General features: G+C 43.7%; 1 protein-coding gene across 2 annotated transcripts in view; it reads right to left on the reverse strand.

Annotated features, from left to right (window-relative positions):
- STX6 (syntaxin 6) overlaps positions 1-13,331 on the reverse strand; it is a 50,573-nt gene that overhangs the window by 11,461 nt on the left and 25,781 nt on the right. The window contains exons 1-4 of one of the 2 annotated variants that reach the window (XM_061383391.1): positions 7,700-12,347; positions 6,539-6,601; positions 3,917-4,042; positions 2,587-2,693 (exon numbers count right to left, since the gene is read on the reverse strand). In XM_061383391.1, the coding sequence (XP_061239375.1) occupies positions 2,587-2,693; positions 3,917-4,042; positions 6,539-6,601; positions 7,700-7,702 (299 nt within the window). In that variant the 5' untranslated portion in view covers positions 7,703-12,347. Of the gene's footprint in view, positions 1-2,586; positions 2,694-3,916; positions 4,043-6,538; positions 6,602-7,699; positions 12,348-13,331 lie in introns of those variants that run through there. The other variant, XM_061383390.1, reaches the window with a different exon arrangement.

The following is a 13,331-nucleotide window of genomic DNA, read 5'->3' on the forward strand; positions in this document are numbered from 1 at the left end:
TCCCCCTGGAGAAGGAATGGCAATCCACTCCAGGATTCTTGGCTGGGAAATGCCACGGACAGAGGAGCCTAGTGGGCTACAGCTCTTGGGGTCAAAAGAGAGTGAGATATGACTTAGTGACTAAAGGACAACAAAATAAAAAAAAACAAGTTTCTAGCCTACCTCTGTGCTGTCCAAAAGAAATGCAATGTGAGTCTCCTATGCCACTTCATATTTTTCAGTAGCCGCATTTTAAAAAAGGGAGCTGAAATTAATTTTAATAACCTGTTTTATTTAGCCCAATATACCTAAAAAAAACTATCATTTCAATATGCAATTTTATATTTTTTCACACTAAGGCCTTCAGAACTGGTGTGCATTTATACCCAGGGCCCTTCTTAGTTTAGACTGGCCACATTTCATGTACTCAATGGCCATGTGGGGGCTGGTGGCTATTGTACTAGACAGCACGGGTCTAAGTGTAAGACCCACTTTTTCCTTTTAATTTACCTATTTTTATTAGAATTACACACATACATAGTTTGTAGAGCCAATCAGTCCTTTTATAAAAAACCACAGTTGTCCCCCATCCCCGAGGGCCACCGCTTTCAGCCCCTCCACTACTCTCTGGGTGCATTCTCCAGTTTCTGAAGCTACACGCTGGCAGCTCAGTGTCCGGATCCCGCTGACTCTGCACGGTGAAAGCCTAGGGCTTAGCGCCCTCCCATTCCATTCCCCACCTCTGCATCCTTCCCACTTCTCTTCCCGCTTCCTTCCTTCCAACAGAACTGTGTCCTGGTTGGATAAGGTCGACATCCAGGGCTCCCACTGTCACGAGTGAGGACATGCTCTTCTCAGCTGGGGGTCTGGGGCCTGAATCACACCGCTCTGGGCTCTCCCCTCTGCTCACCAAGGACCCTGTTTTCTCAGGTTCACCATTTATCTTTCTGCTTTCCAGGAGCTAAAATGTTAAGATCACTGTTTCTTATTCCAAGCTCTATGTCCCCATAGATTTTATGCCATTAAATACAAATAAAAACCTCTGTTACTGTTCTCGTGGACTTCAGAGTAGGAACGGAGATAAAGAGGTTGTGTTCAGTTCACCGTCTTTATTTGGAAGTCTGCCAGGGTCTGTCATCTACCCAACCAATGTAACTGCTCAAATAATTAGTTCTTTCCCATCCGCATAGTGAATTTTAGGGTAAGAATGCATTTCAGACCAATTAAGCTGCATACCTAAGCTCCTGTTCTGCCACCTTCCTACGTGGCCTCCCTGCTTCCAGTCTTTTCCACTGTGGTTCACCATCAAAACCAAAGATGGACGGATCTCCCCCAAACATAAACCTGACCATGGCATTACTAACACAACCTTCCCTGGGGTTGTGTTTCCCATCGCCCTTTGAATGACAAGTCCTAACTCCTTACTGTGGCTTCTGGGGCCTTCCCTGATCTGTTCTCTGCCTCCCTGACTTGACTCCTGTAACCTCCCTCTCAACCCCGGTGCTCTAGACACACTAAACCTCTCTGCTGTGTGCACATATCACCTCTAAGTCATTATAAGGACTCTTCCTTCCAGGAGAGCCTCCCCTCACCCTTTCCTCCCACCCCATCTGGTACCTTCTACTCATTCTTCAGTCCCAGTTAAATCTCTCTTCTCTTCTCAGGGAGTTTAGACTGAGTCAGCTCTCCAGTTCAGGCTGTTAGGGCCCTCAAGGCACCACACACTCCCCCCACTGGCAGCTCTCCACTTCTGTTACCCTTCACAACTTGCACCATTTCTATAATATCCATTCCACCCAGTAAGCAGTGAACCCTTGATGGCAGAGACCCTGCCTATTCTCTTGGCTGCTTTGTGGATACCCTGGGGCCTCCCAGGACAACAAGATGCCCAGTTTGAATTTGTAAGAAATGAATCCATAAGGTTGAACACAAAATCAAGGTAGGAGAGTTTCTGAAATACCCTACTAGATTTTTTTTTTCCCCCAGAAAAAATATTTTGTGAAATGGCAAAGGTAGCATATTTTAAGAATTCTGTTTTTGGTGTCATACTTCAGGAGTGCAAACGGAGATTTTTCTTAAGGAAAAACGAATCCAGGTATGTTTTCTTGTGCTTTTTTTCTAGAAGACTTTTCCATTGTAGGAGATTTTTTTATTAGTTGGAATTAAACTTATATTTCCCCCCCTCCAACAAAATAAAAATTTAAGATACAGAGCAAAAAGTTCCATTTAATATAGCAGGAAAGGCATGCAATGATGAAGTTAAGTCTTATCCTCTTTGGGACAAAAAATCTCCATGGAGCTTACACAGCCCTAACAGTTTCACATTCCTATTCACTACAACACTTGAAGTCAGCTGTTCAGAGGAATTGGTACCTCTTTTGCAAGTGTTTAAAAATACTAATAACTTTGCCTAAACCTTCTTGAAAATTGTATCTGATGGATTTGTCTTTTTTGGAGAGGCTAGTCTGTAAAACAGAGTAAAGATGCAACTAGAAACAAAACAGCTTTTGGCTTTACTGGCCATGTAACCGGCAGGCTCTTCAGGTGTCTCCTAAGATGGCTCTTCCCTTCACCTCTCTGAGGCGAGAGGGGCATCCCGGTACTCACACGGCCTGCTCCTCCAGCTCCCCTCCGATGCGCTGGGACATGTTCTTCAGCACTCCGATGCTGCCAGAGACCAGCTCCAACTGCTCATCCTGCTGTTCCACGATCAGCTGGTGCCAGAGAAATGGGAAATAAGCAATTAAAATCCATCTTACCTGGTTCCAAGCCCAGCACTCGAGCAGCTGCTAGCTTCTTTGCCAACTCGGGACAATTCACATTCAGAAGCAAAGCCCAGAAATCAAAGGACCAGACCGTCCGCCTCAGAGAACACGCTGCTCAAAAGGCTGGGCTGTCAAGCTACTGATATCCCCTGCTGATCCAACTTGTGAAACAGTCAGCGGGGCTTGAAACCACCCAGAGAGATTTACCCTGGTTGGCTGAAGTCCAGCAAGGGACAGACAATGGCCAAAAGCACCTGTGCAGTGACCACGGACACGTGGGGATGCTTAGGAAGAGGAAGCCCGCTGCCGGGGTCAGGGTCTCAATTGGCAACAGCCGGCCACAACTTAACTGTAAGAGAAAGTCTAGCAGGTCTCTGGACATGGGAAAACTACACACACGGAGTCCTTTGCTCCCTCCTCAAGGACACGTGAGAGGAGGCTCTGCGGCAGTAAGCTACCTTGCAGGCAACTCCTGAGCACAACTTACTTTTAATTGTGCTGCAGTAGCCTCACTTTTCATTGAAAAAAAAAAAAGTTTGCTTGGTTAATAGCAATTTAAGTAGACAAATGGTTAAGCTGATGTGCTAATGGAAAAAGATCAGCATGTATATATAAAACACAGTATTTAAGAACCAATCGTTTTGATGGGGTGATAATGCTCAAATCCCCAGACACTTTACTATTAGCTTCCTTTAATTAATACAAATCAAAAGCAACCACACAAATATAATCAACCTTTCCTTCCACCCCTTAACCTCCACCAAAGCAACGATTTTTACATCTAATGGAACCAACAACAATTTTCGATGAAAAAACAAGGACTCAATTTTTCTCAAAGTGCCTTTGTTGAAATGAACAAAAAGCTGAGTACAGAAGCAGAGGCTGGGGAAGAGGCTGCTGTGTTTTTAAGTCAATGGCCTCCTCTGTCAGTTGCGGGGGTCTGGTCTGCTTGTCCTAATAGGTCTAATCAAGCTTGGTTCTCTTGAAACTGTCATGCTCTGAAGGGTGTCTGCAACACCCTTTATGAAAGCAACCGTCACACAGGTAGACTCCGGCAGCTGTGAGGCTAGCTCTGGCCCATCCTGCCTGTCATCAGCAACAGAGCCCTGGCTGGCAGAGGAGTGGGGAGGGTGGTGCTTGGCCTCCCACCTCCCTGTCCTCCACTCAGGTACCTGCTGCTGTGCCTGCTGCTCTTCGATGAAATGGGAGTTGGCCAACTGAAGCTCCCTGTCGAGGCGCCCGTATTTATCCGTTGTTCCACTGCTCCAGTTCTGTCCACCACTGTCTCCTAGCAGGGCCTGCGAGAGCGGGGCCGGGGGCAGCAGAGCAGGAGGGACAAACCGTTACTCTCACTGAACAAGGGCCTCATCACCATGATATGAAGAGTTCTCCCACTGCTCATAAGCTGTCTTTCCAGGGGTCAGCTTTTTATGGATTGGTGCAGGTTGGTGCCTGCGGAGTACAAATCAAAGAATGCCATGAAGGGCACTTTCTATGGACTCACAAATGAGCTCTGTCCCATTAAAAATGCAAGTGAGAGTCAACTTTAAAGCAGTCTTAAAGCCCCTCTGTGCACTGCTTTGTGGACCATAAAGCACGTGTTCTCACAGGACCAGCTCTTCCTAGCACCCTTGGAGTTTCACTGGAGACCCGTTGAAGGTCCTAGTCTAACTGATTCCAGACATCCAGAGCCCTTTCTATTTAAGTATGACCAAGGAAATTTTTGGTGTTGAGAGGAGGGAGGAGATAGTTTCCTAAAGTGACAAGAAATTAAGTCATAGTCCCTCATACAGTGAAGGCACAAGAACCACCAATGTCTGCTCAGTGTGACCCGCAGATACATCCCAATGCCCTTCAGCTGAACTAAAAGGCTAGAGGTTTCCAGATGGAATAGGGGTTGCTTCGGCATGCAACATGGCCACAGTGGGGGCCTGACCCTGATAACCCAAACAAGGGTTGGCCCTGATGTCAGTTCTCCACCTGGGCCCCCAGACGCCAGGGTTGTGTTTTCTAGTATGAATTTGAGGAATTCTGTAGTCAGAAAAGGTTAAGTTTGGGAATGTCTCCCTTCATTGAAGAGGCCAGCCAGGAAAGTGAGCTAACCCTGCCTGGGATCCTCACAAGCCTTTTTAACCAAAGAACCGGACCAAGCTAGTGACTATGATTCTTCTGTCTTGTAAAGCTGCCAAAACTTCTTACCAGGTACTCTTTAGCTCTGGAACTGTTAAAAGTCTAACTGATTCCTTGGTTCTCTGCAAAGCCCCTCAATACCCACACTAGCCTTGCCTGACTTTGAGACATGAATTCGGCCAAATGGCCACATTTCAGAGTCTACATTCAAAGAAGTTCAGGATGTATGTTGAGTTCTGAGGCAGATATGAGAAGAGGACCAGGATGCCTGAGAACTTCCACAGCCCAGAGCCTTAGTCAAGAGTCTGGATGGTGACTGTCTTGGGTGTAGAGCAGACATAAGGTTTTGGGGGATGCTTCTGCCCCATCTGGTCATGGGGCTGACTGAAAGGATCCTGCTCGTTTTGATACAAAGACTCTAATGACTCTATGGTGGATACTGGGACCTATACTTGGACTGTGTCCAACTCTTGCGCCCCCATGGACTGGCCCACCAGGCTCTTCTGTCCATGGGATTTCCCAGGCAAGAATACTGGAGTGGATTACCATTTTCTATTCCAGGGGATCTTCCCGTCCCAGGGATCGAACCCAAGTCTCCTGCATTGGCAGGTGAATTCTTTACCACTGAGCCATCTGGTAAGCCCAAAGATATTTTACTCATCGCCTAAAACAAAATTCCCAGCCACAGTCAGAAAGGCTATGCATAAATGCACATTTTATTTATGTTAGCTCACTAGCTTTTCTGAGAGTCAGTGCCAGATGGGATGGCTAGCTACTGTCTTTTCCTGTCTGCACTGTTACAAGCAAGGAAGGTGGATGGGGAAACAACAGTGATGGAGAGTGGCATGTGGGGAAAGGAAACAGGGAAGTTAAGCTGGAAGATATTTAGAGAGTCCTCTTCCCTTTTCAAGCTTTTAGAATACTTGTTTTCCAAATTAAGTGGGTCAAGAAATACCTACAGGTATAAAGTGAAGAGTATATCATAAACCACTGGTTCCTAGTTAATTAAAAATGGTGAGCTGTTCTTCAATTATCAGCCTACTAAATTCAAGGACTGGGTCTCTTGTAGCTTTTATTTTTGATGTGTCAGTATCTGGGCTTTGGTTTCTGAAATTTATTAGGTTTCATAATTTATTTGTAATAACTTACAAAAACTGGACCTCACATCAAAAAAGAAAAAAAAAGATACATAAAACAGTGAAAGATTTAACACATATTTAAGTTTCTTCAAATGCTTTATGTAAAGTTTCAATCATTAAATGTCTAGAGCGTTCTACACATGGGCAGCTAGAAATCTAAAAAACAAGAAGAGAAAAACCATGACACAATCCCTCCGCACTCACAAAGAAGCTTGAGGTCCAGCAGAGAAAATGACAAGAAAGTAAGCAATTACAGCTCTTAACAGAGTGGCTGGCACACAGAATGTGCTCCACAGGTGCAGAATAAATGGCTTGTGGCAAGGGCTATGAGGCACACAGAGGGTGCAATGGGAGCCCAGAGGCGAGAACCAGAGGGTGTGGCGGGGGAGGGGGAAGGCTGTTGCCATCTCTACGGGCTCAGCACCAAGGTCGTCTGCTTGAAGACATGATACACGGATGTCAGAATTTGCAAGTCCACGTATCTGTGTATTTTCTGTGATACTGTATATTCCAACGCTTACTCACCTGTCTATTTTTCCTCTCAGCTAACGCCTGCACAGATGAAGCTGACATCTGATCTTTCATGTCCTAACGAGATAAGCAGAAGACCAGAAAACAAATGAACATCCTTAAAACTGTGGTTAATATTCTGCACACTAGTAAAATATACATAATTCATTATTAACTTTTTAAACAAAAAGGCAGTATTTTTTGCCTTCTATTTTCAGCTCAAAAATAAAGGAAATAAAGAGAAGGACATCCCCTTAAAAAGAGGTAACCTGGATACTAAATTTAAATATGAGGAAAGAGAAAGTACTTCCTGGGTACCTACCACAGGCCAAAACACTGTTAAACATGTACACATTAGATCACTATGTGATCTATCCACAATGACCCTATGAAGCTGGCATCACCTTCATTTTACAGTTGACAAGACTAAGATCTAAAAAGATTAAGATACTTTCTCAAGGTCACACAGCCAGTAAATGGCAATCCTGGGCATACGCTTGTGTTCAATGCTTGTATCTTCAAGTATATGCTGTGCTTAGTCTCAGTCGTGTCTGACTCTTTGTGACCCCATGCACTGTAGCCCACCAGGCTCCTCTGTCCGTGGGTTGCCATGCCCTGCACCAGGGGATCTTCCCAACCCAGGGATCGAACCCAGGTTTCCCACACTGCAGGTGGATTCTTTACCATTTGAGCCGCCAGGGAAGCCCAAGAATACTGGAGTAGATAGCCTATCCCCTCACCAGGGGAACTTCCTGACCCAGGAATCGAACTGGGGTCTCCTGCATAGCAGGCGGATTCTTTACCAGCTGAGCTACACGGGAAGCCCATCTTCAAGTATGCTGCTGCTACTGCTAAGTTGCTTCAGATGTGTCTGACTCTGTGCGACCCCAGAGACAGCAGCCCACCAGGCTCCCCCATCCCTGGGATTCTCAAGGCAAGAATACTGGAGTGGGTTGCCATTTCCTTCTCCAATGCATGAAAGTGAAGAGTGAAAAGTGCAGTCGCTCAGTCGTGTCCGACTCTTAGAGACCCCATGGACTGCAGTCTACCAGGCTCCTCCGTCCATGGGATTTTCCAGGCAAAAGTACTGGAGTGGGGTGCCACTGCCTTCTCCGATCTTCAAGTATAATACATGTTAAAAAAAAAAAAAAACCACATACTTTAAAGTATACTTACCATTAAACACCAGAGAATACTTTCAAATAGTGATGAACAGGTCACTTTATTTCTGAGTTGGATTCATGGGACATATAGACTATTTCTAATGCCAGTATTTTCCAGAGTGATACCAAAATTTTTTTTGTATGGAAAGAAAAAGGAATGTACCCATTACTTAATCTAATGCAAAACACTTTATTAAATATGAGCCATCAGCTGCATATTTAACTACAACCCAATATACCTTAAAATGATTTCAGCTAAGTATATGATTACTATAAGTCTTCTTTTAAAAAAAAAAGGGATGCCAAAATATTCTTTTCTGCTGGCTCATAGGCTACTTTAGAGGTACAAATGTTGACGTATTAGGCTTTTACAAACTTCTTGCAGGACGCATGACAAGGGAATGGTAGATGAGGGTGCCACATTTCCTAATTCCTACTATGGGAAGTTTGATAACCACCTCGCTGCAACCTTCAGTCTGCCCGGTCCCTCACTCAGCAGATACTGACCGATGTGTGCCTGCACACAGCAGTGATGATACGGACACGGCCCCTGCCTGACATGGCTCACATCATGGTAGACAAGCAGCAGCAAATGGCAATCACACACACACACTTCAATAAGGTGACGACCATTCTAGAAGGAAGGGAGTCAATGGGGCTGAAATCCAGTGGGTGAGCGCCACTCTAGAAAGACAGGGATGATACCTGATTGAGACCTGAGGGCCTAGAAGCAGCCCACCACAGAACAAGCCCAAAGCCAGAGAATTCCAGACAAAGGAAACAGCAAGCTCAAAAGCCTGCAGGCAAAACGGCTCAATGGTTTAGCTTTTGAGAAGACTCGTTGCTGAAGGAGCCACCGCGTGCTGGGAGTCGGACAAGGCTGACCAAAACAGGCAAGGGCCATCAAGGTGCTTAGAGTTTATACAGAGGCAGTGATTGGCACACTAGTCCTGTAAAGAAGTAGATATTGAATATTCCGCCTTTGTCGTGTTTTTTTTTAAACCACCTTTTAAAAATAAATGTAAAACCATTCTTACATCTCATGGGCCACAGAGTGCAGGCCCCTGTTCTAAGGCAATGGGAAGCCTTAAAGTATTTTGAGAAGGGCTGTGGAGTATTCTGGGTCATGTGTTAACTCTGGTTATTCATTGGGAAAAATGCTGGCAATTAAGCAGAGCAGAAGTGAAGAGATCATCTTACTGTCACACATTAAAGTGCTGCCCAGGATGGGAAAGAATTGCCCTGAAGGTGGGAGCCTTCAACAAGAGGGCACGGGAACACTTGGACATGATATTGGGCAAGAGGTAGGGCATCTGAGGGTGCTCAGTTAACCCATAAATTCTAGGAATCTTTACCTAAGTTAATCTGTTCACAAACCTCAAAAGGAAAAAAAAAAAAAAAGAATGCCACCCACAGAAACTGAGAAAAAATGTACTTAGTAAAAAAAAAAGTATTCACCACAAAGATCCAGATACTGGCATACTTAAAACAAGAGAAACAGTGATATAAGCCATATTTCTTGAATGTTTGAGATTTACCTGAGTCAGTCACCTGAGGTATTATTAAAAATGCAGGTCCCTGGACCCCACTCAGAACTACTTACTAAATGAAACTTAAGGAACAGTTTAAAAACAAGTCTCCCAGATGAGAAGCTGTTTGACAGGCTCTGGTCCACACAAATTCTAGAAGCCTTCAAAGGAGACCATTATGCTATTACCTCCTGGACTGCAGGATTCCTTTTCTAATTATCAATTAGAGTTTAAGATGACATTCTGATTTTCAATCAAACAATATGAATAGTATAATCTCACTTATTTAGTATATCAGAATTGTTCCTTGGCTAGGATGATACACGCTTTTGAAAAATGCATTTAGGGGGACTTCCATGGTAGTCCAGCAATGCTGGGAATGTGGGTTCAATCTCTGGTCCGGGAACTGGGATCCCGTATACCCTGGAGCTACTGAGCCTGCACAGCGTGACTAGTGTCCATGTGCCCCAACAAAAGATCCTGCGTGATGAAACTAAAACCCAACACAATAAATAAAAATATATTTTAAAAAACACATTCAGTACACTTTATAATAGCCTTTTACAAGTACTGAACACTGTGTGTGTGTTAATCACTCAGTCATGTCCAATTCTTTGTGACCCCATGGACTGTATGTAGCCTGCCAGGCTCCTCTGGCCATGGGATCCTCCAGGCAAGAATACTGGAGTGGGTTGCCATGCCCTCCTCCAGGGGATCTTCCTAACCCACGGGTGGAACCCGGGTCTCCTGCATTGCAGGCAGATTCCTTACCATCTGAGCCACCAGGGAAGCGTCCTATTGAATATTAATTGCATAATAAAAATAGCAGCACACCTGTATGGGAAAAGTAACTTTGAAGTTCTAGTTGGACTCTGAACATTATCTGTAGAATACATTTTTGCTCTTAGAAGGTAAGACAGTGAGGGGGGAGTAATGACTGTAAAGGTACACAAGAGGATTTCTGGGGGTTGCTGGGAATGTTCTGGAATGCTTCCAGGTATTGCTTCCATGGTTGTGATCAGTTTACAAATTCTTCAAACTGTATACTTGGGGTGTATATACTTTTCTATACAAGTGTATACGCTTTTCTATACTGTTATATAATTAAAAGTTAAAAAAAAAGTCTATTGTCCACATTTCTATTTGGAATACAAAATGTCTATTCATATTCTCTTTCCACTTTTTAATCAGAATGTTTGTTTTTTGTTGAGTTGTATAAGTACTTTCGGAGAAGGCAATGGCACCCCACTCCAGTACTCTTGCCTGGAAAATCCCATGGATAGAGGAGCCTGGGAGGCTGCAGTCCATGGGGGTGCTGAGGGTCAGACACGACTGAGCGACTTCACTTTCACTTCTCACTTTCGTGCATTGGAAAAGGAAATGGCAACCCACTCCAGTGTTCCTGCCTGGAGAATCCCAGGGACGGGGGAGCCTGGTGGGCTGCCGTCTATGGGGTCACACAGAGTCGGACACGACTGAAGCGACTTAGCAGCAGCATGAGTACTTTACTAATATTTTAAATATTAACCTCTTATCAGATACATGATTTGCAAATATCTTCTCCCATTGAGTAGGCTACTTTTTCATTTTGATGATGGTTTCTTTCACTTTGCAGAAACTTTTTAGTTTGATGCAGTCCCGTGTATTCTTTTTTTCCCTCTTGCTTTGAGTCAAAGCCAGAGCTCAGCGGTGAGTGACCTGGACGGTGTGGCAGGCGCAGGGAGGCAGAAAATGTGTTCATTTCATGTGGCATCTCAGTGCAAATTTGCCTGGAGTTCTTGGCGAGGAAGCGGGCAGGTTTTATTATTTACTTATAGCCTATGTGCTAAGCTCGGCCTGGGGCCTCGCTTGGTTTTCAGAAACTTCATTCAAAGGCCCAACAGACATTTCTTCTGTTCCAAAGAAGATAAACAGATGGCCAAGAGACACATGAAAAGATGCTCAACATGTCTAATTATTAGGGAAATGCAATGACATATCACCTCATGCCCATTAGAATGGTTATAATGGAAAGGACAAGAAACAACAAATGTTGGAGAGTACACAGAGAAAGGTGAAGCCCTGTACACTGTCAGTGGGAATATAAACTGGTGCAACCACTATAGAAAACAGTACGGAGATGCCTCATAAAATTGAAAATAGAACTATCATGTGACCAAGTTATTCTTCTTGGTATTTAACTGAAGAACATGAAAATACTAATTAAAAAAGATATATGCCTTTTTATGTTCACTGAAGCATTTACAATAGCCAAAATAGGACAACAACCTAAGTGCCCATTGATGGATGAACAGATAAAGAAGATGTAGTATGTATATACACATATACATACAATAGAACATTATTCAGCCATAAAAAACAAAATGTTGCCATTTATGATAACCTGGCTAGACTTTAAAGATATCATGCTAAGATATTTTTATCTTAGATAGAAGAGTCCTCATGCCAAGAGTCCTCTTAGATATTTCTCCATGTGAAATAATTCTGGTGGAGAAAGACAAATATTATATGATTTCACTCATATATGGATTCTAAAAAAAAAAGAGAGAACAAAATAAAACAAAAACAAACTGATGAATACAGAGAACACACTAATGGCTACCAGAGGGAAGAGGCAGTTGGGGGTGGGTAGGTGAAATGAATGAAGAAGGTCCACTGTATTGTGAAAGATGATAACTAGACTAGTGGCAGCAATCATTCTGTAGTATACACAGACGTTGAATTGTAATGCTGGACACATGAAACATATATATGTGTGTGTGTACATGTATGCATGTATGTCATACAAAAGCCAAAAAATGAAAAAGAAAAGACAGACATCAAAATGAATTGTGAGAGAATTAAAGTTTTAAATTATTTGTATTTAAAAAAAAAAAAAAAAGAACTATTGCTACTGAACAATGGCTAGAAGGCAAACCAACCCTCTGAAAATAAACTTGGCATTTTGTATTAACAGTTTTGATATTTGTAACAAATATCCACTGCCTTGACCTAGTAATTCTAATCAGATCATATCAGATCAGTTGCTCAGTCGTGTCCGACTCTTTGCGACCCCATGAATCACAGCACGCCACGCCTCCCTGTCCATCACTAACTCCTGGAGTTCACTCAGACTCACGTCCATCGAGTCAGTGATGCCATCCAGCCATCTCATCCTCTGTCGTCCCCTTCTCCTCCTGCCCTCAATCCCTCCCAGCATCAGAGTCTTTTCCAATGAGTCAACTCTTCGCATGAGGTGGCCAAAGTACTGGAGTTTCAGCTTTAGCATCATTCCTTCCAAAGAAATCCCAGGGCTGAGCTCCTTCAGAATGGACTGGTTGGATCTCCTTGCAGTCCAAGGGACTCTCAAGAGTCTTCTCCAACACCACAGTTCAAAAGCATCAATTCTTCGGCGCTCAGCCTTCTTCACAGTCCAGCTCTCACAGCCATACATGACCACAGGAAAAACCATAGCCTTGACTAGACAAACCTTTGTTGGCAAAGGAATGTCTCTGCTTTTGAATATGCTCTCTAGGTTGGTCATAACTTTCCTTCCAAGGAGTAAGCGTCTTTTAATTTCATGGCTGCAGTCACCATCTGCAGTGATTTTGGAGCCCAGAAGAATAAAGTCTGACACTGTTTCCACTGTTTCCCCATCTATTTCCCATGAAGTGATGGGACCAGATGCCATGATCTTCATTTTCTGAATGTTGAGCTTTAAGCCAACTTTTTCACTCTCCACTTTCACTTTCATCAAGAGGCTTTTGAGTTCCTCTTCACTTTCTGCCATAAGGGTGGTGTCATCTGCATATATGAGGTTATTGATATTTCTCCCGGCAATCTTGATTCCAACTTGTGTTTCTTCCAGTCCAGCATTTCTCATGATGTACTCTGCATATAAGTTAAATAAGCAGGGTGACAATATACAGCCTTGACGTACTCCTTTTCCTATTTGGAATCAGTCTTGTTGTTCCATGTCCAGTTCTAACTGTTGTTTCCTGACCTGCATACAAATTTCTCAAGAGGCAGATCAGGTGGTCTGGTATTCCCATCTCTTTCAGAATTTTCCACAGTTTATTGTGATCCACACAGTCAAAGGCTTTGGCATAGTCAATATAGCAGAAATAGATGTTTTTC

The sequence above is a fragment of the Bos javanicus genome, chromosome 16 (assembly GCF_032452875.1).
Source record: "Bos javanicus breed banteng chromosome 16, ARS-OSU_banteng_1.0, whole genome shotgun sequence".
Classification (NCBI taxonomy): domain Eukaryota; kingdom Metazoa; phylum Chordata; class Mammalia; order Artiodactyla; family Bovidae; genus Bos; species Bos javanicus.